Source organism: Sarcophilus harrisii, chromosome 6 (assembly GCF_902635505.1).
Source record: "Sarcophilus harrisii chromosome 6, mSarHar1.11, whole genome shotgun sequence".
NCBI lineage: Eukaryota > Metazoa > Chordata > Mammalia > Dasyuromorphia > Dasyuridae > Sarcophilus > Sarcophilus harrisii.
The window spans coordinates 155,949,560-155,975,129 of record NC_045431.1 but is presented as its reverse complement, the minus strand read 5'-3'; the positions used below and the strand labels follow the sequence as shown (position 1 = coordinate 155,975,129).

The 25,570-nt window shown below is 35.4% G+C and overlaps 1 protein-coding gene across 1 annotated transcript in view; it reads left to right on the top strand.

Annotated features, from left to right (window-relative positions):
* FRAS1 (Fraser extracellular matrix complex subunit 1) overlaps positions 1–25,570 on the top strand; it is a 483,962-nt gene that overhangs the window by 351,653 nt on the left and 106,739 nt on the right. Inside the window, exons 32-37 of the mRNA XM_012552056.2 lie at positions 3,762–3,876; positions 4,387–4,524; positions 13,169–13,201; positions 19,703–19,834; positions 22,940–23,065; positions 24,612–24,859. Coding sequence (XP_012407510.1) covers positions 3,762–3,876; positions 4,387–4,524; positions 13,169–13,201; positions 19,703–19,834; positions 22,940–23,065; positions 24,612–24,859 — 792 coding nt within the window. The remainder of the gene's footprint in view (positions 1–3,761; positions 3,877–4,386; positions 4,525–13,168; positions 13,202–19,702; positions 19,835–22,939; positions 23,066–24,611; positions 24,860–25,570) is intronic.

The window sequence follows — 25,570 nt, the reverse complement described above, 5'->3', positions numbered from 1 at the left end:
AAGCTTGTTACTCTTGACCAACTAACAAAGGGATACTAAAACCCTTTGAGAATTCAGCAAATAAACTACATTGAAACAAATCGTTTATACTGACAGAATTGTTGCCCAATTACCTGAACATAAAATTGATTTTTACAAATTTAAGAACAGTATAAAAACATAAATATTGCCATACTGAATACTCAATAATCTCCCAACTGTGGGGAATGGAAAGCTTTAAAAACATAAAGACCCAGCACAAGAAATCAGTGCCATGTAGATGAAGATAAGCTACTTAGAAGGACTTTGGAGATCCCTCCACCCAGTTTGTCTCATCCTGTGATTAGGCAGATTGGCCAAGGACACACAATGTCTAGAATGTTATTTGAACCCATGTTTTCCTGAATCTCAAATCCAATTCCCTTTCCACTACGCCATCCTAGTTCTCATTCCATTTGCTGCTTACATTTTTCTGAAGAGTCCTTCCTCCAAGATGGTTATCTGAAAAGTCTTCATCAAATAGTGCTCTCCTCCAATGAACATGGGCTGCCTGAATCTCAAGTGTGGATAATAGTCTTCCCCTAACCAGTTCTTATTGTGCCCTTGGAACAGACTGATGGTTGTGGGCCTTTAATGGAATTTTAAACATATTTTTAGTTATGTGTATTCTTAAATTACTTACCTCATAATTTTATTGATAGACTACTAATCAAGTTGTTTGTAATATTTTTCTATTGTTATCTCTTATCAGAGGATCTACATACATTTATTGTTCAAGAACACATATGTGGTTCACTGTCATATTATATAAATGCTAGTTATTTTTTAGCATTACAATATCATATAACTGCTTGTTTCAGTATTGAAAAAATAATATATAGAAAAACAAATTACTCAAAACAACTGTTACAAAAAGGAGACATAAAACAAAATGGAATTAATCATGCTAAGTTGCTAGGTATTCCTACTATTTTATTAAGGTACCATGACTTATTTTCACTACATTGGCACATAGTAGGCATTTAATATGAACGTTAAGTCATTTGTGCCTCCCAATAACTTTGTGAGATAGATGCTTATTATCTTATTATTCCCTTTTATAGATGAGGAAATGAAAACTCAGATTTAGTGACTTGCCATTATATACCCTTATAAAAATGTGGAAGTCAGGATTCAGGACCAGTTCCTATTGATTTTTCATTCCACATTTTCTTCACTGTGCCCTGAAGGCTTTCCTAAAGTCACTTGGGTTTTTAACTGAGGGCATTTAAGATTTTTAGTTATCTGGACAAGAAAAGGTGGTACAAGGAGTAGCTAAAGCTGCTGGAGTAGGTGGTTCATTGGACATTATACGGCTAATCACAGCCCTGTACATGCATTTTTAAAATTTGTTTTTGTTACTTGACTGCTTTGGGGATGAAGCACTAGCTACTATTTACTTTGTTGATTTTCCTAGCTCATTACATTCCAACAACCTGAAATATGACCCTTTACTAAAGGGAATTTGTCCTAACCTGCAAAAGATGTTTCTTCCAGGGACAAGTGTGCCTTAGAGGCAGTTCCAAAGCAGCTAGAGCAATCAGTCTTTTCTAATAGACTATAGCCCCTCTCCTCCTTCAGTATGACTGAGCCCAACTTAATCCTTAAGAATGGGCAAATTCCTTCTAAATGAAGCTGAGTTTTAAAGTGGAAAGGAGTCTGTCTTGTTCACCTATATGGTGGGATTAGAAAAGTTTGGAATTGTTTCCCCTTCTTCCACCCCAAGGCAGTTTGAGTAGTTGAAGAGAGAACCCTTGCATGGGCTGGTTTTATTTGTTTTTCTCTACTAATTTGTAACCTTCCCTCACCCCTCCTCACTCCCCCCACAGGTAATTACTTCCTCTTCCAGCGTTTAAATTTGCTATAGGAATTCATAATTTTGTGAAGTGGAGAGATGAAGAATAGAGAGGGCTGAGCTGCAAAGGATGATGAAACTGCTTTTGGTTAAAGGAAGGTTTGCCACAGTTAGCTAAGGCAAAAAGGACTTGGCTTTCTGGACTACTCAATTAAAGACTTCCACCTAACTGGAATCCTTCCAATTCCCTGTATAAAAACAATTAAGGGTTAATAGAGATTGCTGTAGAAAGATGACAGTTTTTAGTTCCTTTTATATTTAAAAATTTGTAAAAATTTGAAGGAGGTGGGAAGGGGCTGGAGATGATAAAAAAATTTAGCTATTATAAGTGGGTTTTTTTAAAAAAATCCGATTTGCCAAAGAATCCCTGAAGTGTGGAAGTGCAGTGAGTCTGATTTTGTAGTTAGGGGCAGTTTGCCTGGTTTTCACAGTAAAACCACAAGTAATTAAATTTCCAAGTAGAAAAGCTAGAGGGGAGCCAATGGAGCAGTGATAGAGTTTGGGGTAGAGAGAGGTGGGGGGGAAGGGAGGGAAAGAGGCAGCGAGGAGGGAGGGACAGACAGAGGCAGAGGGATAGAGAGTGTGAGTGAAACATTTAGAAAAAAGTAATGATAATAGTCAATATTTATAAAGTGCCCACTATATACCAAGTATCGTGCTAAGTGCTTTACAAATATTATTTTTGATCTTCAGCAACTCCGAGGGAGCTGCTGTTTTTACCCCCATTTTACAATTGAGGAAACTGAAGGAAATGGTTGTTACTTGGTAGGAAGGATTTGAGGCTGGATATGAACAGAAATTCTCTAGATTGGTCCAGGGCTCTATTTGCTGCTATCCACCTATGCTTCTGGAACACAGACAAATAGGACAGTGTTAGTACTACCATATTAAACTTAATTTATGTGTTAAAGAAATAATCTAATAAATAGACTATCTTTATGTAATAAATTTTATATTCAACTCTCTTTTTGTATGGACATATTCATTTATTGATATTTGCTAGACTGTAATTTTGCAAATAAAAGGATATTGGTAAAGACTGAGCTCTCCAGTATTTCAGTCCTCATAGAGCTGGGTTCTCCAGGGCCTTCAAAGGCTAATTAATAATAGCTGAGTTGTTGTGATCCATTGCTAAGTCTTATTTACACACTTCTTAGTGGTCTGAGCTTTATGTAGGTAATAGCTGATCAAAAATATGCCTCCCTGGAGTGGACACCAGCAGAAATCCAAAGGAGAAATCAGAGGCACCATATAGAGGGATAAGAATTGTGGCTGTTCATTTATACTTCTGTTAACTGGAATCCATCAACAATTTGTGGACAAAAAGTACAATAAAAGCCATCGTTGAGGAAATGGATGTCTTGAAAAAGATGTGGGCCAGCCATGAAATGAGAACGAAAGTTAAATATTTGTACCTTTGAGATTTTAAGGGAATCAGAGCAAGAACAAGCACATTGGGCAGTTAGTTGGAGCATAATTTATGGGAAGACATAAAACGTGAATTATATAAAATGAGGAGAAAATGCAATTTGCATCAAGGGAGGGGGGTATGCACACTGTTAAAAAGTAAGGATCCATCAAAGTATGGAATCAAGTGGTAAGCAAATAAATTAGAGTTAATTAGGCCTAAAATTAGAAATTAGTTTAATGTCCTCATCATAGCATCGGAGACTACAGTCTACAATTTCCTCATCTGTAAAATCAGGATAATAACAACACCCCCTTCCCAGGGTTATTGTGAGGATTAAATTAAATAATATTTATGAAAGCCCATAGCACGGTTCCTGGCATTAAAGTAGGCATTATATGAATAGTGATGTCTTTCCCTCATTTCTGTTCTGGTTTTGATTTTCATTAAAATCCTTATATTCTGTTCTCTGTGTTCTAGGTTCAGGAAGATCGGCTGAGTGTGATACAGCCCCACCATCTTTCTTTTGTCGACTCCATGAGTCCAAGTGGAAAGATTGTATATAATATCACTGTTCCTTTGCGTCCAAATGAAGGCAAGTGTTGCAGGAAATGGACCTGATCCAAAAATATCCTGTGAGGTCCAGGTGCTGCTGGATTATGGCTTAGCCCCCATTGTGATGTCTAAAGTGTTAGCTCTATATCCAGAGAGAAACTCATGTCTGGTTATCTTGTTCTTGTTTCCACTAAAAAAAATGTTGATAGCTAAGCTTTTGTACAGAGAAGAGGGCCGACAGAGGAAGTAGTGATTGTGGGCTCCACTTCTGAGATAAAGCTCAGCTAGGGAAGGAGCTTCCCTTGTTGGGAAGAGCTTCCCTTTCTGCCATTTCTCTGCTGCTTATGTTCAGAGAGTCTGCCATCTCCTAGATGAGAGGCTGAAGCATTTAGACTTAGTCAGATGGTCCCCTCTGTGACCTTAGATATGTCACTGGAGAATCAAGGCCATTGTCCTGGTCAGGAGGCTCTGTGCCCATCCTGAGATGATGGTAATCTTCCCATCAAGCAGCAGCGTTGGTGCTGATGCAGCTTCGTACAATCTCTTTCAGGTATCATCGAGCACAAAGACAGACCTCATTTCCCCATTCAGTATTTCACTCAGGCAGATGTTAACCAAGGAAAAATCTTGTACCGGCCTCCCACGGCGGCTCCCCATCTCCAAGAGATCATGGCTTTCTCCTTTGCTGGTAATGTACTTGCCCTTCTTCCCAGTAGAAAACAAAATATCTCATTATTGCCAGTGATAAGCTTATTCTGATCTTTCCCTTAGCCCCTTCTGTGCCATTTTTATGTATTTTTTTCCTTAGGACCCATTTTCCTTTCTTTTAATTAAGATCACTATTCATCTCTGAACTCTACACATTCTCCATTTTTCAACTGAAATGAGGGAGATCTGTATTGTCATAGCATTATCTGCATAGCCTCAACAGTAAAGGTACCAGTAGGGTTGATCTGTTTAACACTTTCAATATAAAGCTGACTTTTTTTGTTATTATAGCTTTTTATTTACAAGTTATATGCATGGGTAATTTTTCAGCATTGATAATTGCCAAACCTTTTGTTCCAGTTTTTCCCCTTCTTCCCCCTACCTCCTCCCCTAGATGGCAGGTTGACCAATGTATGTTAAATATATTAAAATATATGTTAAATGCAATATATGTACACATATCCATATAGTTATTTTGCTGCACAAGAAGAATTGGACTTTGAAATAGTGTACAATTAACCTCTGAAGGAAATCAAAAATGCAGGCAGACAAAAATAGAGGGATTGGGAATTCTATGTAGTGGTTCATAGTCATCTTCCAGAGTTCTTTCACTGGGTGTAACTGGTTCAATTCATTACTGCTCTATTGGAACTGATTTGGTTCATCTCATTGCTGAGGATGGCCAGGTGCATCAGAATTGATCATCATATAGTATTGTTGTTGAAGGATATAATGATCACCTCCTCCTGCTCATTGCACTCAGCATCAGTTCATGTAAGTCTCTCCAGGCCTTTTTGAAATCATCCTGCTGGTCATTTCTTACAGAATAATAATATTCCATAATATTTGTATACAATAATTTATTCAGCCGTTCTCCAATTGATGGGCATCTACTCAGTTTCCAGTTTCTGGCCACTACAAAGAGGGCTGCCACAAACATTCTTGCACATACAGATCCCTTTCCCTTCTTTAAGATCTCTTTGGGATATAAGCCCAGTAGTAGCATTGCTGGATCAAAGGGTAAATCTGACTTTTAAGGGAAAAAAATTCTCTATTATTAATTCTGTTATAGCCACAGGACCTATTTTTGCTGTAAATTCTGCTCTGTTGGTTATTCATGATATTTTTTCTGTATCTTAGGGATCTTTTATTCCCTAAATGAAGCAGCATAAACTTTCTCACAAAGAAAGTCAGCTATTTATTGAAATCATTCTCAACTTGTCTAAGTTTAGTTTATATTCTCCATTCTTCTATAATAATAGGAACTGTGTTTTATTTTGATTCATAAATTCAATGTCAAACAAACAAACAAAAACATAATAAACAATTCTTTTCTCTACCTTACAATAAAACAGTATCTTCTGTGATTGCTTTTTTAGATGTGTAGAAACATCAACCCACTAGAAAGGAGGATTTTTAGGCTTTTTCACAAGCCTTTTTTCAATATTTTTTACACTAATATCTTTTTATTTTTCAAAATACATGCAAAGATAGTTTTCAGCATTCACCCTTGCAAAACCTTGTGTTCCAATTTTGTTCTCTTTCCTTTCTCCTATCCTCCTTCCCTAGACAGCAAGTAATCTAACATAGGTTACTTGCCCTCAACCTGTTTCCATCTGACTGTGAACTCCAATGCTGTGTTTCTTATGTTTTTAATGCATTTTTAAAAGCTTTTTATTTTCAAGACATATGAATAGTTTCCAGCATTCACTCTTGCAAAACACTCTTGTGTTCCATATTTTTTCTCCCTCTCTTCCCCTATCCCCTCCCCTAGATAACAAGTAATTCTTTTTTTTTACATTTTTATTTATTAAAGTTTTTTATTTACAAAACATATGCATAGATGATTTTTAAACATTGACTCTTGCAAAACCTTTTGTTCCAAATTTTCCTCTCCTCCTCACCCCCTCTTTTAACTGGCAGGTAGTCCAATACATGTTGAATTTGTTAAAATATATGTTAAATCCAATATATATATATATAGTTATCTTGCTGCATAAGAAAAATCAGATTAAGAAGGAAGAAAAATGAGAAAGAAAACAAAATGCAAGCAAACAACAACAGAGAGAGTGAGAATGCTATGTTATGGTCCACACTCTGTTCCCACAGTCCTCTTTCTGGATGCTAGGTGTAGATGACTCTCTTTACATCTCATTGTTGAAGAGAGCTACGTGCATCAGAATTGATTATTGTATGGTCTTCTTGTTGCCGTGTATAATGATCTTCTTGTCTTGCTCATTTCACTTAGCATCAGTTCACCTAAGTCTCTTCAGGCCTCTCTGAAATCAGCCTGCTAGTCAGATAACAAGTAATTCAATATATGTTAAACATGTGTAGTTCTTCTAAACATATTTCTAAACATTTATTATGCTTTCTGTGCAGTTTTTAAAGCTAATATAGATATTCTAAACAATAAACCTTGAAGCCTATAGGCTATCCAGAGGTAGATAGCTGGATGGAGCATTCTGTTTGGAGTCAGGAAGACCCTGGATATGTCACAATCTCTGTCACAGTTTCCTCAGCTGTAATATGGGGCCAATAACACCATCTATTTTGCAGGGGTGTTAAGATGATCAAACGAGATAGTATTTGTAAAGTCCTTAGAACAGTACCCAGTGTAATAGGTACTTTTAAAATTTCCTTACATTCTGTGTTCAAAAGATGTCCTGGCATGAGTAAGAATTCCAGGAAGAAAATAAAAAAGAAGGAAAAGAGAGTTTTCAGCTGAATTTAAAGGGTAGCAGTTGTGAGTTCTCACTCATGTTTAGTTCTGTGATTTAGAGCAAATCTGAAGCTTTCCAATACCGTTTCCTTGTAGTCTTTATGAGAAACTTTCCAGTCCTGTTCCCTTGTAGTCTACACAAATGTAAAGAGTTTCTTGTATAATGTTCCACTTCTGGAATGGAGTGGTACATGTGTGGGGACAGCTGGTTTTCTGACTGTGTGGCTGGATAAATTATTTATCTTCTCATTATCCCAGATACTCAGTCTCTAGGACTATAAATTTTGCAGGAAGGACTTAACAGTGGTGTTATTTGGAATTTCCTTACTAAGAATTTACTACACCAATGAAATCGAAGGTACAGCTAAATCATGATCATTATAGTTACTTTCAGAAACTTCCTTCTCCGGCCCAAATTAGATAAAAAGAAAGGCAAAAATTGAAGTGTTACTTAAATTTCAAGAGGGAAGAGCAGGAGATCCTGAAATTACTGAAAATTTACTTTTAATATAAATTCTAGAAGGGCTGCCTCATAATGATCTGGATAGTAAAAATGACTCCAGTCAAGTTTGATTCAATAAATCTAATTAATAAACTTGTAGTTGTTCAGACATTTCAGCCATGGCTGACTCCTTGTAATCCCATTTGGGATTTTCTTGGCAAAGATACAAGAGTAATTTGATATTTCCTTCTTCAGCTCATTGTATAGATAAGGAAAGTGAGACAAACAGGGATAAGTGACTTGGCCAGGATCACACAGCTAGAAAATATCTGAGACTGGTCATATTTGAACTCATGTTTCCTGACTCCAGAGCCAGCATTCTATCCACTGTGTTACATAGTTGTTCAAAATTAATATATTAAATACTAAAATAGATTATTTCTCTGTCAGAATGATTATGGATGAGCATATGCTCACAAAATTTGACATTGTATTTGACAAACATTTGTACATAACAGGACATGCTGTGGCTGTTGCCATGGCAAGGACCATAGGATGAAAGAAGCTATTGAGGAATTTTCCCAAGGGCAAACATGAAATACTATCATAGAAAAATCTCTTTGAGAAAACTATTGAAGACCTGTGGAAAGAAATTGAAAAACTATATCAATATCTAGCTGGTACACACAAAAGAATATGTGAACACCATATTGTCTGATTAAAGGCAGTAGAGAAGAAATGCAGAGTGGGATCTGGGGAAAAAAAATCAAATTCTTGATACTTTTAATTAACAATTAATTAAAAGTGACAACTAAAAGGTGAAGGTGTATTAGGAATCAAAGTGGCACAATAACACAAAATAATTGAACATCACTCAAAAGCTAAACCTATATATGTTTTAGAGTCAAAGAGGTGAGAAAGATGCCTCAAAGAAGAATATGGAAAATTTTTTCTTGTTTATAAGCTTGAAAGAAGTCCAGCATAATGAAAGCACAAATTGGATGAGGGGAAACACAGAAGGCTTGTGTATCATTAAATAATGAACAATACAATGGTTATATCAAAGGAAATGATTTTGGAAGGTTCTCTAGAACTGGAAATTGATGGAGCCAGATAAGATCAATAATCGTTGGCTTAAGCACTGCACAGTGGCATGTTAATTACCAGCTTCCTCTTTGTTGCAAGTCTGATCCTATCTTTCTTTATTTTTTACTTCCTGTTTCTCCTTCATTCTCCCTAAGATGGTAAGCAATTTGAAATGACTTATATAGGACCAATTATATAAAATTTATTTCCATATTAGTCATGTTGTGAAAGAAGAAACAAAAAGGAAAAGAATAAGTGAAAATTAGTGTGCATCAATCTGCATTCAGACTCCATCAGTTCTTCCTCTGGAGGTGGATTGCATTTTCCATTATGAATCTTTTGGAATTGTCTTGAATCATTGTATTGCTGAGAAGAGCTAAGTCAATTATAGTTCTGATCCCATCTTTATTAATAGAAAACATCTCATTTATTATAAAAAAGTGAGAATATTAAGGACTTCCTCTAGGTAGAAGCCAACTGAATATTTATATCAAATATACTTTATATCAAACATTATTGGATTTTATCATACAACAAATACATAAATACAAGAAAACAAATTGAGGAACAAAAATAGTAAGCCAAAATATTTGTTTTATAAAGAAAAACTCATTATCAATTCTGTGGTTATTGAACGAGGTACCAGAAAGCTAAGTGACATTTGTGCTTCCTTTTGTCAAATGTCACAAAGCCTTTGACTTATTTGCACATTCGTGGCTTAATCAGCTACTGCAAATATACAAAATATATCTAAACTTAGTGAGAACTCTAGGACAGTTGATGTCCACATGGAAAATGATTCTCTATTTAAATACGCTATAAACATACTAATGTTAAGAATAATTGATGTAAGTATTACATCTTCCAAAAAGATCATTTAAGCCGCTATGGTTTTGCTGCATCACATTAAATCACTAACATCATTCATGAATAGAACTAAATATAGTTTGCAAATGAAAAAGGCAATACTACCAAAATATTATATAAATTATTTCATCTACATGAATGACATCATTACATAGCTCAACTGAAAAGCTTGTTAAACCCTTATTATATCTTGTCAGAACTTGATCTAATGTTATTTAGACTTGATAAATATACAATTCTTAATGTTCCCCAAACAAGAATAGAAATTGAAGAATTTGAACTTAAATATGAATCAATGAATAAAATACTATGTTCCTCTTTAGGCAAAGCACAGTAAATATAGGGATATTGAAGATATTCTCATTATGTGTGTTAATATACTTACTGGCATATTGAAATGAAAGCCCAATGGAATGATCATATTTAGAACAATTAATATTATATAAATTGAGTCAACATATATTCTTCGCTCAACAATATGTACAACATTAGAGGCAAAGGGCATTCAAAAAAAACCCCCAACAACCCCTACAATATTTTTAATTAAATTAAAATTAAAAAAAAACTAAAATCCTTGTAATAAAATTTGAATGGTTAAACAAAACAAATTGCCATGTTGGCAGGGCCAAAAAAATATGTTTCATTCTAAACTTTGAATCCTTTATTTTTCTGTGAGGAGATAAAAACCTATAAAAGGGCCAAAATTTTTTAGAAATAATTTTGCAACAGATGTGATTTCTTGAAGCAATTGTAAAGCTTGACAACAGGTATATGCTGCTGGATTTGTTGACTGTTATTGAAAGTGGTTTATCTTCATGGAGCGTCTATGAAATGTCAAAGATCCCAGGGAGGAATTACAAGGTACTTAATGGATAATATTCACATGAATTTAATCAGCAGTATATTTATTAAGGACCAAGAAACAAATAATTGAATCATATAGATTTATTTATAGAAATGAAGGGAGTTAAGATCATGATTCAGGATCAGGTCATTGCCACCAGAAATGACAAAAAAGATTATTCTTAAGGAACTTGGTCTTAAATATCATTACTAATGATGCAGAAAAATAATGCAAGTCATGAAAAATATTCCTGAAGATTGCAAAAATTTTGCATCTGTCAAATATTTAGCAAGCCATGATTGATGGTGAGAATTATACCACAAAAATTCATTGTAGTTTTTAAACTTGCATATGTCAAATTTCCCTTTCTTATGAATACAAACCTTCAAATATCCTTGAGAATTCAACAAATACATCAAACTAGAATGGAAAACCCTTATAAAAAGATGTATTCCTATAACTACCCAGGGATAATGCTTATATATAGTCAATTCAATTTAGTATACATTTGTGAAGCATTTACTAGGTGCCAGGCATTGTGCTAAGCACTGAGGCTACAAAAGGAAAACAGTCCTTACTCTCAAGGATCTTACAATCTAAAGGGTAGATGCATAAAGGAAGATGGAAAGGCAGTTGGGAACATAAGAGGATACTGGATGAGGGAACATCTTATTTCGTGGAGTTTAAACCAAGCTGATTTTCAGATGGAAGATGGAGAGTCATCTCCAACCCTAGATATCTACCACCACACACCTCTCAGATTGGACAAAATGACAGGAAAAGATAATGATAAATGTTAGAGGGGATGTGGGAAATCTGGGACACTAATACATTGTTGGTGGAATTGTAAACTGATCCATCCATTCTGGAGCGCAATTTGGAACTATGCCCAAAGGGTTATCAAACTGTACATACCCTTGGTTTGTCAGTGTTTCTTCTGTGCCTGTATCACAAAGAGATTATAAAGGAGGGAAAGGGGCCCACATGTGCAAAAGTGTTTGTGGCAGCCCTTTTTGTTGTGGCAAGAAACTGGAAATTGAGTGGATGCCCATCAATTGGAGAATGGCTGAATAAATTGTGGTATATGAATGTTATGGAATATTATTGTTCTGTAAGAAATGATCAGTAGGACGATTCAGAGAGGCTGGGAGAGACTTTAATGAACTAAGTGAAGTGAATAATATCAGGAGATCGTTGTATATGGCAACAATAATATTAGTCGATGATCAATTCTGATTACATGGCTCTCGTCAACAACGAGGTGATTCAGGTCATTTCAAATGGACTTGTGATGAAGAGAGCCATCTATACAGAGAGAGGACTGTGGGAACTGAGTGCATATCACAAAATTTTCATCTTTTTTGTTGTTGTTTGCTTGCATTTTGTTTTCTTTCTCATTTTCTTTTCTTTTTGATATGATTTTTCTTGTGCAGCATGATAATTGTGGAAATTTGTATAAAAGAATTGCACATGTTTAACATATATTGGATTGCTTGCCATCTAGGGAAAGGAGTGGGGAGAAGGGAGGAAAAAATTTGAAACACAAGGTTTTGCAAGCTTGAATGTTGAAAACTATTCATATCTTTTGAAAAAAAAAGCTTTAAAAATTAAAAAATATATATTAAAAAACAGAGACCCAGCATTGGAATTTAGAGCTAGATGGAAACAGGTTGAGATAAGACTAATACCTTGTTTACTGTGTTCTATGGGAAATGCATTGAGAATGCTTTCTCTAAACTGTGTGCAAATCTCTGAAAGAGAGAAAATCACGCTTTGTGCAATTCTGCCTTACTTAAATCAATTCACACTCAAATCAAGATGTCACCTTGTGAAGTCATTGGTTCTCTTCAAAATGAAGGACAAGAGGATGAGCATACTTTTATTTAGGTATAAAAAGCATCTGCTTGAGCTGTAGTGCACAAAACATTCAATAAGAAAGAATAGCAGGATAGGGACTCATCCTCTGAATCTTTCTATCCAAGCCTCAGCTAAACAGGAGAAGAAAAATGAGAGATATTTGTACCTGGCATTTATAACAAGTTCTTAAAGGGCTTTTGCATATGCATTTTCTAATTTGACTCTCACTATGTCTGTGAGATAGATTTTATAAGCATTTTTACCCCACAGTAATTACAGCTGAGAAAATTCAAGAGCTTCAGGAAAGCCAAATCACTTACCTATGAAGAGATAGCTATTAAAAGACAGCCCTGGGACTTGAACCTCCAGGGCTTGCTGACTCTAAGTATACTCCTCTGCTCATTATTCCATGCTGTAACTTGGAGACAACAGAACCTAAATTATCTTGGAAGTAAATGCCATGTGTTAAATCTCCTCTTGTTAATTTAGGGAATAAGTCAAATTCTCAGGGATCATTCAATTCTCTAGTGAAACTGGCCCATCTGATACCTTTGTCATTAATATGTTATTCCCTAGCTTGTAGGATTTTATGTACTGATAAAATGGAGTCTGAAAGGATGTGTTGTAAATCACTGTAACTGTCATGATATAAATGCAAATGATTGTGAAATTTTAGGATAGCTTTTACTTCTCCCCACCTATCTGCTCCAGTTTTCCCAAGATACCCTCATCCTGACTCCTTAATTCATGTCCCATCCCAGTCAGAAGTGATATCAACACTTACGTCCATATCCTTGTTTTTTCAGGTCTTCCAGAATCCGTGAACTTTCGTTTCACAGGTATGTGAACCACTGCTCCTTTTGTTAGATGATGCCCTTTTCTTTGCCCCCTCCTAGCCTGCTCTTTCTTTTTCTCCCTTGTCTCCCACCTAAGACTGTTTTCTAGAACTTATATAAAAACCATTTAGCAAGTAGGTCTTTTAGATATCTAACAGTTCTAAAACTGTTGTTTTAGGTGTAAATTAATATGCATGAAACAAAGTAAACCAATTTAAGAACCTATGAGTCTATTTTGTTTATGCTTGATTTTGTTGGCTTTCAACAGCAAAAAAAAATTGTATAATAAGCTTCATCTAACTAATAGTTTGTAGTTTTATTCTTCAAAACCCATGAGGCATGCAAAAATTCTCTTTGGCCCAATGGTTTTACATTGGACTCTGCCCTATTTATTACTGTCACCTCTTGCTGACTAAGCCCACTTGATTCTATTTCTCCATATCTCAAAGCTAAGGCAGACTAAGTGTTTCTGCAGAGAAACGTGCTCCCATCATAGACACAGATTCTCATGATGGTGAAATAAAGTAGAAGGATAAAACCAAACTAACTTAAACTGACCATCAATCCAGTCTTGATGGTTTGATTAGGCCAATTAGTACATAATCTTTATTTTGGTAGCTGAGGAAGTTGTTGCATATACAGATTAAAAACCATGTGGTACCATCATACACCAAAAAACTATTCACCCAAAGAACAGGCGAGGCCTGATATTGGTGGTGATGGGGAGAGACACATAGGCTTGTTTATCATGGTGATGCTATAATTGGATCTGTCTTTCTGAAGAATAGTCTGGCAATGTGTGATACAAACTGTCCTACTATTCATTCCTTTGTCTCAGAAATACAATTTGGGGGAATGTACAACAAAGAATAATCTAAAAATATTAATTTATACAAAAGTGTTCATAATATCCCTGTTGTACAACAATATAAAAATGTCTGGGCAGACTATAATATATTAACATGGTGGACTAGAAATAGAAGGAAAGAGGGAGAGAGGGAAGGGGAAAGAGATGAAGAGAATGAGTGTATACTTTAGTTGTGTGTGTGGGGTAATATGGAGGGTACAATCAATGCAAAGCCATAAGACCAGCAAATTAAATGTTATATGTGAGGAATATTAAGGTCAGTGTCACTGCCAAATAGAAATTTTTTCTGTTTGATCCTGGAGGAAATAGGAAACTTGGGGAATGGGAAGACGGTGACATGGTCAGATGTCTGCCTTAGGAAAATTACTTTGGCATCTGAGTGGAGGATGGTTTGGAATAGGAACAGATAAGAAGCAGGGAGAATGAGAAGGCTTTTGTAATAGTTCAGGTAAAAGGTGATAAAATTCTTTAGTGGCTGTGTGAGTGGAGAGAATGTTAAATAGATAGATAGATAGATAGATTGATAGATAGAGATATGTATGTACATATTAGGAAGGTAGAAATTACACGATTTGGCAACATTGGATAATGGGGTGAGTGTGAGGAATCAATGATGACACTAAATTGTGAGACCACCCAATACAAGGTGGATGGTACCTTCAGCAGTAATAAAAAAGTTGGAAAGAGGGAGAATTTGGGAGGAATATGGGTTCAGTTTTGGACATGGTGAGTTTGAGATCCTGTGGGATAAGCAATTTGAGAGATCCAAGAAGCAATTGATACTGAAGTTAGCGTCAAAAGAGAGGTTAGGCAAAGATGTATAGATCAGGGAATCATCAAAGATAATAATTGAACTAATGGGAATTAATGAGATCAGTAAGGGAAATAGTTTAGAAAAAGAGGAAAAGGTCCATGATAAATCCTTGAGGGATTGATGGATGAAGATCCAGCAAAGGAGACCGAGAATGAGTTTTCAGACAGGTAGGAAAAGAGCCAAGAGAAAGGAGTGTCATGGAAATTTAATAATAATAATAATAATAATAATAATAATAATAATAATAATAATAATAAAATATCAAGGAAAAGATGATCATCACTAGTGTCAAATGCTACAGTAAAACCAAGGATGATCATTGAGAAAACGTGTACATTAACAGAAGAGAATTAGGGATGATTTCAGTAGATCAGAGTTTTTGTTTTCCTATAGAATTGCTTAAATTTGGTTTAGGGTCTTCAAATACGACAATGTTCATGTAAATAAAGTTACAAAAAGAAAGGTTGCTGGGGAGAGAAGGAAATGTATGAAATTGATATTTGGGGTGCTTAGTATCATGGTCTCTTTGGTTGAACATAGTAAGCAGCATCAGAACAGGACCCATTCTTATCATCACTGTCCCTCTCTCCCAAGGGTGGTGGTGTTGTTAAGTAGTTTTAATTGTGTCACACTCTCCATCATCATCCTATTTGGGGTTTTCTTGGCAAAGGGAGCAACAAATTATGGCCATTTAGGAATAGAACAAACTAACACCAACTTTAGGAACTACATAAATTATAGCAAAATGGAACAGTTTTTGAAGTTAAAGTTAATTAAGTTGAAGTTGAAGTTAAGATGACATTTAAGTTAAAAAATGAAGAAAAAAGATTAAAAAAAGGACAACTTACCTCAAAATTCATGATTCCTTTTTTTCTCTTTTACCTGTCATTTTTATGTTTTATGGTTATCATAAATTCTAAACACTGTTCCTATGTGTTATCATAAAGTCTAAAGAAATAAAGCACAAGATGTTTACTCCTACCATATGGCAGTAGGGAAGAACAAACTTTGAGGATGTGAAGTAGAGTTCAATGAAGAGAACTGTGTTGGTGTGGTCTTAGCAGCTGATCCCCTTCCCTAATAGTTGAAAGCCATCAACTAGCAAAAAAAAGCAGGTCAAAGTCAGGATTACTCCAGAGGTCAATACAGGAATGAGCTTGCTTCTTCTGGACTATAATAATAATCAGCTACAATGATAGTCTTAAGTGTCTAGTAGTGACTTAATACTGGAACCATAATATATCTGTGTTAGCTTTTCATTTAATACCTTTGGAGAAAACTTATTGGGATATTATCTTCACTGTATGTGAGTAATATGTAATGATGTTCTGATATGAGTCAATGCTCACGATTTGCTTGGATCAACTACACTGGTGTTCTTGCATCCTTAGTAGCAAGTATTTTATGCTGAGTAGACCTCTAAAGAACTCAAGGAAATTAAATCATTTATTGTTGAACTGTAGCTTATGTGATGTTCTCAGAACCAGAAAAATTTAGAGTTGGAAGGTATGTTAAATGTAATCTAGTTTAATGTTATTTCTTGATGAGAAAACTAGAACTGAGATTCTGGGATATGACCAAAGTTTTGGTCATGTTTTTGTTCAGTAGTTTTAATTGTCAGATCCTCTGCAACTCCATTTGTTTTGTTTTGTTTTTTTGGCAAAGACACTGGAATAGTTTGGCGTATACCTTTCCAGCTCATTTTACAAATGAGGAAAATGAGGCAAATAGGATTGAATGACTTGTCTGGTGTTGTCCAGTCTAGTCTGAGGCTAGATTTGAACTTAGGATGATGAGTCCTCCTGATTCTAGACCTGTTACTTTCTCCTCTGCCTGTGAACAAAGGGATAGAACCAGACCCATTCCTTTATCCTTCACTGCCTCTCTAAGTAAATGGGAAACACTATTCTTGGGCTTCTCAATAAATTATCAGAAGAATAACACTCAGAACAAGGTTTTAAAATCAAACATAGGAGCTCATGTTTAGTATAAGAGTAATAACTTTTCCTATTCTCTTCCTAAGTAATTTCAATTAATAAATATGCATTTATTATGGACTTATCAGATGCCAAATAGAGCTGCAGTAGATATGATACAGGTCTGAAATCAAGAAGAGTCATCATCCTGAGAAGAAATCTGGCTTCAGACATTAACTACCGAGGCAAGTCTGGACAAGTCACTTAACTCTGTTTGCCTCAGTTTCTCATCTGTAAAATGAGCTAGAGAAGGAGATAGCAAATTACTCCATTATCTTTGTCAAAAAAAAAAGAAAAAGAAAAACAACAATAACAAAAGCCATAAAAACCCAAATGGTGTCACAAAAAGTTGGACACAACTGAAAGATAACATCAATTACATGCAGCAAACAAATCAGTTTGATTTTAAATTGTTACTATATTTCTGAGAGGAAATGCAAAAACTTGCATTTGTTTGGGATCTAAAGCCCTTCAGAGCCTGGTTTTAATCTTTCTTACTTAACTCTCTTCCTGTACATTGCCCAATCACACTTTTCTTACTGTTGCTCATCCATGGCATTCTGTCTCTCCTCTGTACCTTTCTTTGCATCAAAATTCACTCTCTCCTCACCTCCACTTCTTAAAAAGCATTGTTTAGTCCTGGATCCAATCAAGTCCCAATCTCTACATGAATCTTTGCCTGATCTCATAATTTTTTTGTGCCTCTCATGTTGCTTCTCCCATTATTGTGAATATATTTCATCTGTTTTTATATCCCTATATAGGTACAATATGTCTCCCTTTAAGCTCTTTCTTTTCTCTTTTTGTATCTCCAGTGTTTTGCACAAAGTCCTGCATCTTGTTGTTCAGTCATGCCATGACCCCATTTGGGGTTTTCTTGGCAGAGATACTGAAGTAGTCTGCCATTTCCTTCTCCAGTTTATTTCATAGATGAAGAAACTGAGATAAACAGGGTTAAATGATTTGTCCAGGATCACATAGCTAGTAAGGGTCTGAGACTGGATTTGAACTCAGATCCTCCTGATTACCCACCTGTCCCAAGTTTGTTGCATAAGAGAAAAATTTTAAAACTAACTTTCTATGCACATGAATCCATTCATCTATTTCTCAAAATACTATTTATTTGTCAGCATAGGACATCTTGAATGTTTAACAATAGTTTTCTCCATAGTCATAAAGAAGTACACGATCCTGTATCCATATATCAATGAAGTCCATTAGGGTCTACTCATCTTATGTTTATCTCTGTCCTCCCCTATATCTAACATTGGAGCTCCCAGCATGCTGGTCTTTTACCAATATGTGGATACCATTGTAGCACTTGAACTTTATCTGCCTTAACTTTCTATAAAATCTATCTACCTCCTTTTCTGATCATCCCTACAATATATCTTTATATCATTATTTGTGTCACATGTACCATGGTGATAATGGATTATATATATATATATATATTAATGTTGGCATATGTATGGTTCTCTATTGCTTTTTGATTCAGCCACCATTTTGATTCTTCAGAAATTGTTGTATGAAGTGCTTTTTAGCCATTGAGAATCACTAGAATATTGGTCTTAACAAAAATGGGTTTTTATCCAAAGGAGAAGCTTTGAATCAATGAAAATGTTCATCTTCCTAAATGCAACCTACCTTGTTCTCAAGTACTTATAAATATTCTTTAAAAAGAAGTTATTTCAACATGCACAAAATCTACCTTTTAGAAAAGCATGAAGGGCAGTGTTGGGATTACAAAATTAAATTTTCATATACATATATAAATATATACATATCTATATTTATACACAGATAAAACAAGCTGTACATATTGCTGCTTATATATAATCCTCTTTGTTGCATTTTTTATATATGGAAAAATTTATATTTGTTGATAATTTTCTAGTTCACCCACAGCTAGATGGGACAGTGGATAGAGTGTTAGCCCAAGACTTAATGAGATCTCTGTCCAGATCTAATCTCAGACACTTAACAGCTGTGTGACCTAAGAAAAATCACTTAAACTTTCCTTGCCTCAGTTTTCTTGAGATTTTTGCACCTACCTTGTGGGATGGTTGTGAGGATCAAATGAAATATTTGTAAAGTGCTTAGCATAGGTTCTGATGCATAGCAGGTGCTTAATAAGTTCTTGTTTACTTGCTTGAAGAAAAGTATATGCTTTTGATAAGCAGGAGAAAGAAGGTGCTAGTAATCCAGGAGATTAAGAGTTACTTGCTTTTCAAATAACCTAGGAAAATTAGATGCTATAACATTCTTTATGCAGTTTATAGAGCATGATAAATGAAAATCACATCATCTCCATTTTCTTGTCTTCAAAATGACATCATAATTATTCTTGTGTGCACATACACTCCATCTTTGTTATAAATGTAGAGTTTTTGTTATTATTTTTGTTGGAACAAAGCTTCCCTCCATTATGGAAGCACCTGCATGATTTAAACAGACTCTATGAATCAAAACTCATCTCTAGAGATGCAGAAGAATGAACCAATCCAAAAGAATTCTTTGAATAAGTAAATAAATGCCTTTTCTCACCTCTTCAGTGAGAGAATAATTTATGTTAAAATTTTTTCATAAACATTTATCAGAATCACCGCATTTTAGAACTAACAGGCTGGTCTGATTGTGTCATTGTGATCTTTTTAGCTATTTCTTACCCAGTTTAAAAAGCTTTGCTAGTTTGGTTCAGCATGTAGTACTTTCCTGATTTGTTAAGATCTTTTGAAAGTATTGCAGTTCTTTCAAAAAGATATGGGATATGTACACATAGAAACAACCTATATACCATCAGACTACTAGTTGATTTATATATATGGGCTTTTCATCCCTTCCAGTTTCAAATGGAGAGCACACAACAGAAGAAATGATGTTTATCATCCACTTACTTCCCATTCATCAGCAAGCCCCGCTGTTCCAGATCACAGTTCCATTTCTTGAGGTCAGCCGAGGAGGTCAAGCTAATGTGGGTAAGGAAGATCAATTGGGTTGTGGAGAGAAGTGGTTGTTGAAATGCAGCTCTATTACGACACTGATCCCTCTGGATGGATTGAGCCTGTCCCAACTGGCACCAAGAAACTATAACTATCTCCTTTCAGAAGATATAGGCAATGGTTTGTTCTCCCCTTTGGCCCTCCACTTTCCCATATACATATAAATGGGATGGAAATAAACCCTTCAGAGGGCAACTCTCACTGACGCAAGACAACATAGAATGTATTTCCGAGTTTCCAGTTATTTGATTTATTGCTGTCTCTAAAACCAAAGAGAGCAGAGATGAGAGAAAATTTCACTATGAAACATTCTTGTTTTCTTTTCAGCAAAGTCAGAAAAGTCTAGATGGGAGAAAGAGTAATTTAGGAGACTATAAGTGTCAAGGGGACCAGAGCCCTCATCAAATTCATATTTGACAATGTTTGTCATTAGGAGTTTATTTTCTTTTGTGGGAATGCATTTTAGTAATAAGGCGATAAGCATAATGAGCTGGGAAATGTGTCTCATCAGCTGTCTTTTGGAATATGTAGCAGCTGTCCCCAGTACTTACCCTTGACTTAGAAATAGCTTATAACTACTGCAAGCATGGTTGACCCAATACTATCATGCCCACTCATGGAAGCCTCATTGCTAAGAGAGTTAAAAGGGGGGAAAATGAAGGTAGTAGAGAATCTGTGGGCTCAAGAGAGAAAGAAGGGGAAAACAAAGGAAAATGCAAAGGGAAGCTGATTTGAAGGAATCAAGGTTGGTCACCTCAAAATATCTTCTCCTATATTGTCCAGAACTCAGAATTCTTTCATTTGACTTTTAACAATCCATGAGTTTCCAGAAGATAAAGTTTTATTTTAGTTAAGATGTAACTTCTTTTAAAATTGTAGTTACTTCTTGAAAGATAAGGAATTAAATTATAGTGGTTAATTAGAGAACTAATTAGTGAATTAATGCAGTAAGATTTTTCTTCCTAATTAATGTAAATTAACTAATTGCCCTCTGAGGTGAAGGTGTGATTTTGAAGCATAGAATACTTGGTTGGTGTAAGGTAAGTCTATCTTTAGGCAGCTAGGAGGAGCAGTAGATAGAACAGCAGTCAGTAAGACCAGAGTTCAAATGTGACATTTGTCAACTTACTATGTGACCCTGGGCCAAAACTTTCATCTCTGTCTGCTTTTGTTTTCTCATATGCAAAATGGAGTTAATAATAACATCCAGGAATGTTGTGGGGATAAAATGGGACATTTGTAAAATGCTTTGCAAAACTTAAAGTACTAAATAAATGCTAGCTATCAGTTTCATAATTTGGGCCTTAGAGAGCACCAGAGAGAAGAAACCAAGAAACTGAATGAAATCTTTTCTCTGTGTAGTAATTTCTCTACCTTCTTTCCATCCCTCCCTTCCTGACTTTCCCCTCTTCGTCTGCTATATCCATTCCTTCCTTCTCCCTTATTTGTATCATGTGGCCTCATACTTCTAAGATGTTGCAATCAAAGAGATATTGCTACTGACATGGTTCAACTACATTTTGGACTGAATGGGTTTTGAGAGAAACCTGGGAACTTAACCAACACATTTTTTGTGCGTGTAAGAGAATGTTTTCTGAATTCTAGATATTTGGGGTTGCAATTTGAGTTTTTGGAATTTGACTTATTGACTAAGTTGAAGGCTGCCTATATAGGATTCTAGGATTATAGCTTTAGAAATTGAAGGAAACTTAGAGCTCATGGCTCCCCATCCTTTCTTTTTATCAATTGGGAAACTGAGGCCAAAAGAACTTAAATGACTCTCCTTGTGGTCAAGAAAGATCACTGAGTTGCTAAGTATTTGGGACAGTATTTGAATCTTAAGTCTTCTGGACTCTAGGTGTGGACCATATAATTCCAATCTGTAGTGAAACTCATTAAGACAGAGCCCTGAGCATATTCAATTTATTATGGATGCTGGTGGTCCCTAATTAATTAATTCTAAGATTTTTCTCACAGTCAGGGACCCTTCTGCTTGGGGAAAAGCTACTTTCATAGCCATTGAGGAAGTATCAAAATAGTATGAGATGGCACAATTCCATGATTGACCAATTCCAGAATTGGTGAAATCTTATGGTTTGCTAAGGGCAATGCCCATCAATCATAATCACCTTGTAAATAGGCCTTTCATAGGTTATTAAATACAGGTCAACAACTAAAGTCCATCAACTGCAGAGCAGTTTAGCAGTCTCTTTGCAAAGGTCATAAGATTCTATCAGCAATATTTCAGGGTCTTCCACAGATCATATGATCCCTGCATCAAGATTTTGGGCTTTTTAAAGGCCATCAAACACTAATGTTTGACCAACAGTATCTTATGGATCAAGGAAATTGTGGATTTGAAGCAAAGATCACTAGAAAGTGGGATGAAATGATTCCTAAAGAGGGAGAAGCAAATGATCCTTATTATGAGCACTTTGTCCTTGGAAATGTGTGTGTATATGTGCAACATACTGCTGATATACTGATCCTATTGATAGCTAATCTATCTGATAAATCAAATATAATCATCTATTTAATTAATCATAACTCTTACCCTAATAGCATTAACTTATATAATTACCCTACTCTTAATTCTATTCTGCTTAATTCACTAAGACAATCATCAATATCATCAAGTCACAATTAACTGAATAAATGTTGATTAAGTTGGGTAGATATATCAAAATTATCATCACACAAGTGATGTGTGTTTTTTATCTATGATACCATTTTTAATTTAATTTTTTATTAAAGCTTTTTATTTTCAAAACATATACATGGATGATTTCCAACACTCACCCTTTCAAAACCTTGTGTCCCAAATTTTTTTCCCTTCCCCACACCCTTCCCTAGACGGCAAGTAATCCAATATGTATTAAATATGGGCAATTCTTCTATACATATTTCCACAGTTATCATGTGACACAAGAAAAAATAGATAGAATGCCATTTTTTTTTGGTGGATAGGAATATAATCTGACATAGCTTGGGTACCATCCAATGGGTTATGTATTACAGAGGAAACTTTACATGTTAAGACTCTTTGGAAACATCATGTCCTCATTATCCCTCTCTCTATAGGGATTCAGCTTGCAATGAGTGATACCAGCATGGCTCCTGAAAACCTTTCCTTTGAGCTAGTGAAGCCACCCTTGCATGGTGCACTCTTCAGGAACACAGCTGAGTTCCAAGGGCCTATGAACACAGGTAGGAGTTCTTCTCCTCTTCTTCCCTTGACCTGTTGGGTGGAAATTATTACAGAAAAAATCATAAATCAAATCTTGTATACTTCCAAGGCATAGAGGGATAGTTGATGAGATCCTTCAGAATAGCTGTTTGGAGGTGCTTGAAAAATGGGCTATTTGAAAGCCAATTTTGCCATAGTTGCTTAGCTTGGATTTGTGTTACTTCCCTCTCTACAAAAATTTTTAAGATATTTTCCTAATTCAAGTGAAATTGGCTTATTTAAATTATGTATATATACACATAAATATATGTGTAGATGTATATATGTATATAAATGTGTGTATGTGTGTATACCTTTATATATATTCATAGATGTGTGTGTATATATATATATATATATATATATATATATATATATATATTTCCAGATATTCCCAATGTTTTAGTCCAGGCCAGACTAAGGTCCCCCCTCACATACACACACACATTTTCAGAATTGCCAAGTCTGAGGTATCATCTCATATCTTCCTAAGGCTATCCCTATATCCTTCTAGAGATCATAGGTGGTAAAACTTAAGTCCTTTTGGTCTGTGCTCAGAAGTTGGGCTGCTACAATAGAATTTAAGGGGCTACTTGACTTCCAAGGCTGTTCTCCACAATTATCCTCAAATAGCCCTCAGCACCAATTGGCATCATTGTGGAACACATAGACTTGGGAGAGACACTTGAAGGCTCTCTAATCCAACCCCTTTCTTTTATCAATGAGGAAATTGAGAACCATGGAACTTAAGTCACCCTCCTAAGGTTACACAGCTCATTGACTTTAGAGGTAGGATTTGAACCCAGCTTCTCTACTTCCACACAGCTTTATGTTACCACACAGAAAATGAGTGCTCATACTCATGAGTCCAGAGAAAAATGTATTGTGATTTATTTAAGCTTATTGAGAGGTGACTTCAATAGCCTTTGACCAACTAGCATGAGAGACAAATCAAAGTCCTTCTTACATGAGTCTGGTTGCCCAGAAAGAGAAGTTCAGGCTTCCTTGCAATACCTTTGATGGAGCCCTGTCATTTCCCCCAAGTTTTAGATCTTTTATTTTTAAACACTTATACCCCAAAATAATTTGACTTCCTTGCTTAGAAAAAAGATTTCCAAGTATCAATTTTTTTCTCATTTTCTTTTGAAAATAGAAGGGAACAAATTCTTTCTTTTTATCAATATTTTTTTCAAATACATGTAAAAATAGTTTTCAACTTTCATTTTTGTAAAATTTGTGTTCTCAATTTTTTTCTCCTTTCCCTGCCCCGCCCCCGCCTTCCTCAAGACAGCAAACAACCTGATATAGGTTAAATATGTACAGTCCTTTTAAACATATTTCCATATTTGTCATGTTGTGCAAGAAAAATTAGACCAAAGGGGGAAAAAGCCACAGGAAAGAAAGAAACAAATAAAAAGGTGAAAATACTATGCTTTGATTCAGTCTCCTTAGGAAAACAAGTTCTAAATGTGTCACCTGCTTTGGAATCTTGGATCTAAAGATGTGTGCTCTGTTTGTTTTTGGAAGGTGACCCCTTCACCTACGAGGACATCACACAGAATGCACTACAGTATGTTCACGATGGCTCATCAGCCTTGGAAGACAGCATGGAGATCTCCGTCACTGATGGCATTGCCACAGCAACTACCTTAGTGAATGTGGAGGTGTCATGGGTCGATCGCAGTGGTCCCCGAATGGCCACAGGCTCCTTGCTGACTGCCACTGTCCCCAGCAAAAGTTCCGTTACTCTTACTAGATCACACCTTGCTTATGTGGTAAGTTCTTATAATCACCCTATTCATCATTGATCTGAATGACTGACCTTAAACAGCAGAATCTACAGCAATGGCCAGGGCTGACTATCTCTGATCTTGAAAACTTATTTTCTGATTCTACTCAGATACATTCTACTCCTCTTTGATAGAGCCTTTCCCTTCTGGAGTACTTCCCTCAGTCAATCAGTCAACAAGCATTTATCAAGCACTTATTATTTGCCAAACACTGTACTAAATACTAGGGATAAAATAAAAATATAAAAAAAATTTTGGTACTGTTTCTTTGATTGTAGGCTTTTTAAAAATTACTATTTTATTTCCCCCTCAATTACATGCAAAAACATTTTTAACATTTGTTTTTAAGTTTGAATTCCAAACTCCCCATCTCCCTTGTTGAGAAGGCAAGCAATTCTACTCATGCAAAACATTTCCCTAAATCTTAAAAAAACAAAGAAAGTAAAAACAAATATGCTTCAATATGTATACAGACACCATTAGTTCCTTCTTTGGGGATGAATAGTATTTTTCATCATAAGTACTTTTGGATTGTCTTGGATCACTGTGTTGCTGAGAATGACTAAGTCATTCATAGCTAATCATCTTGTAATATTGTTGTTACTTGGTACACAATACATTTCACTTTGTATCAGCTCATAGAAATCTTTCTCAGATTTTTTTGAGTTTCCTATATCTTATAGCACAATAATATTC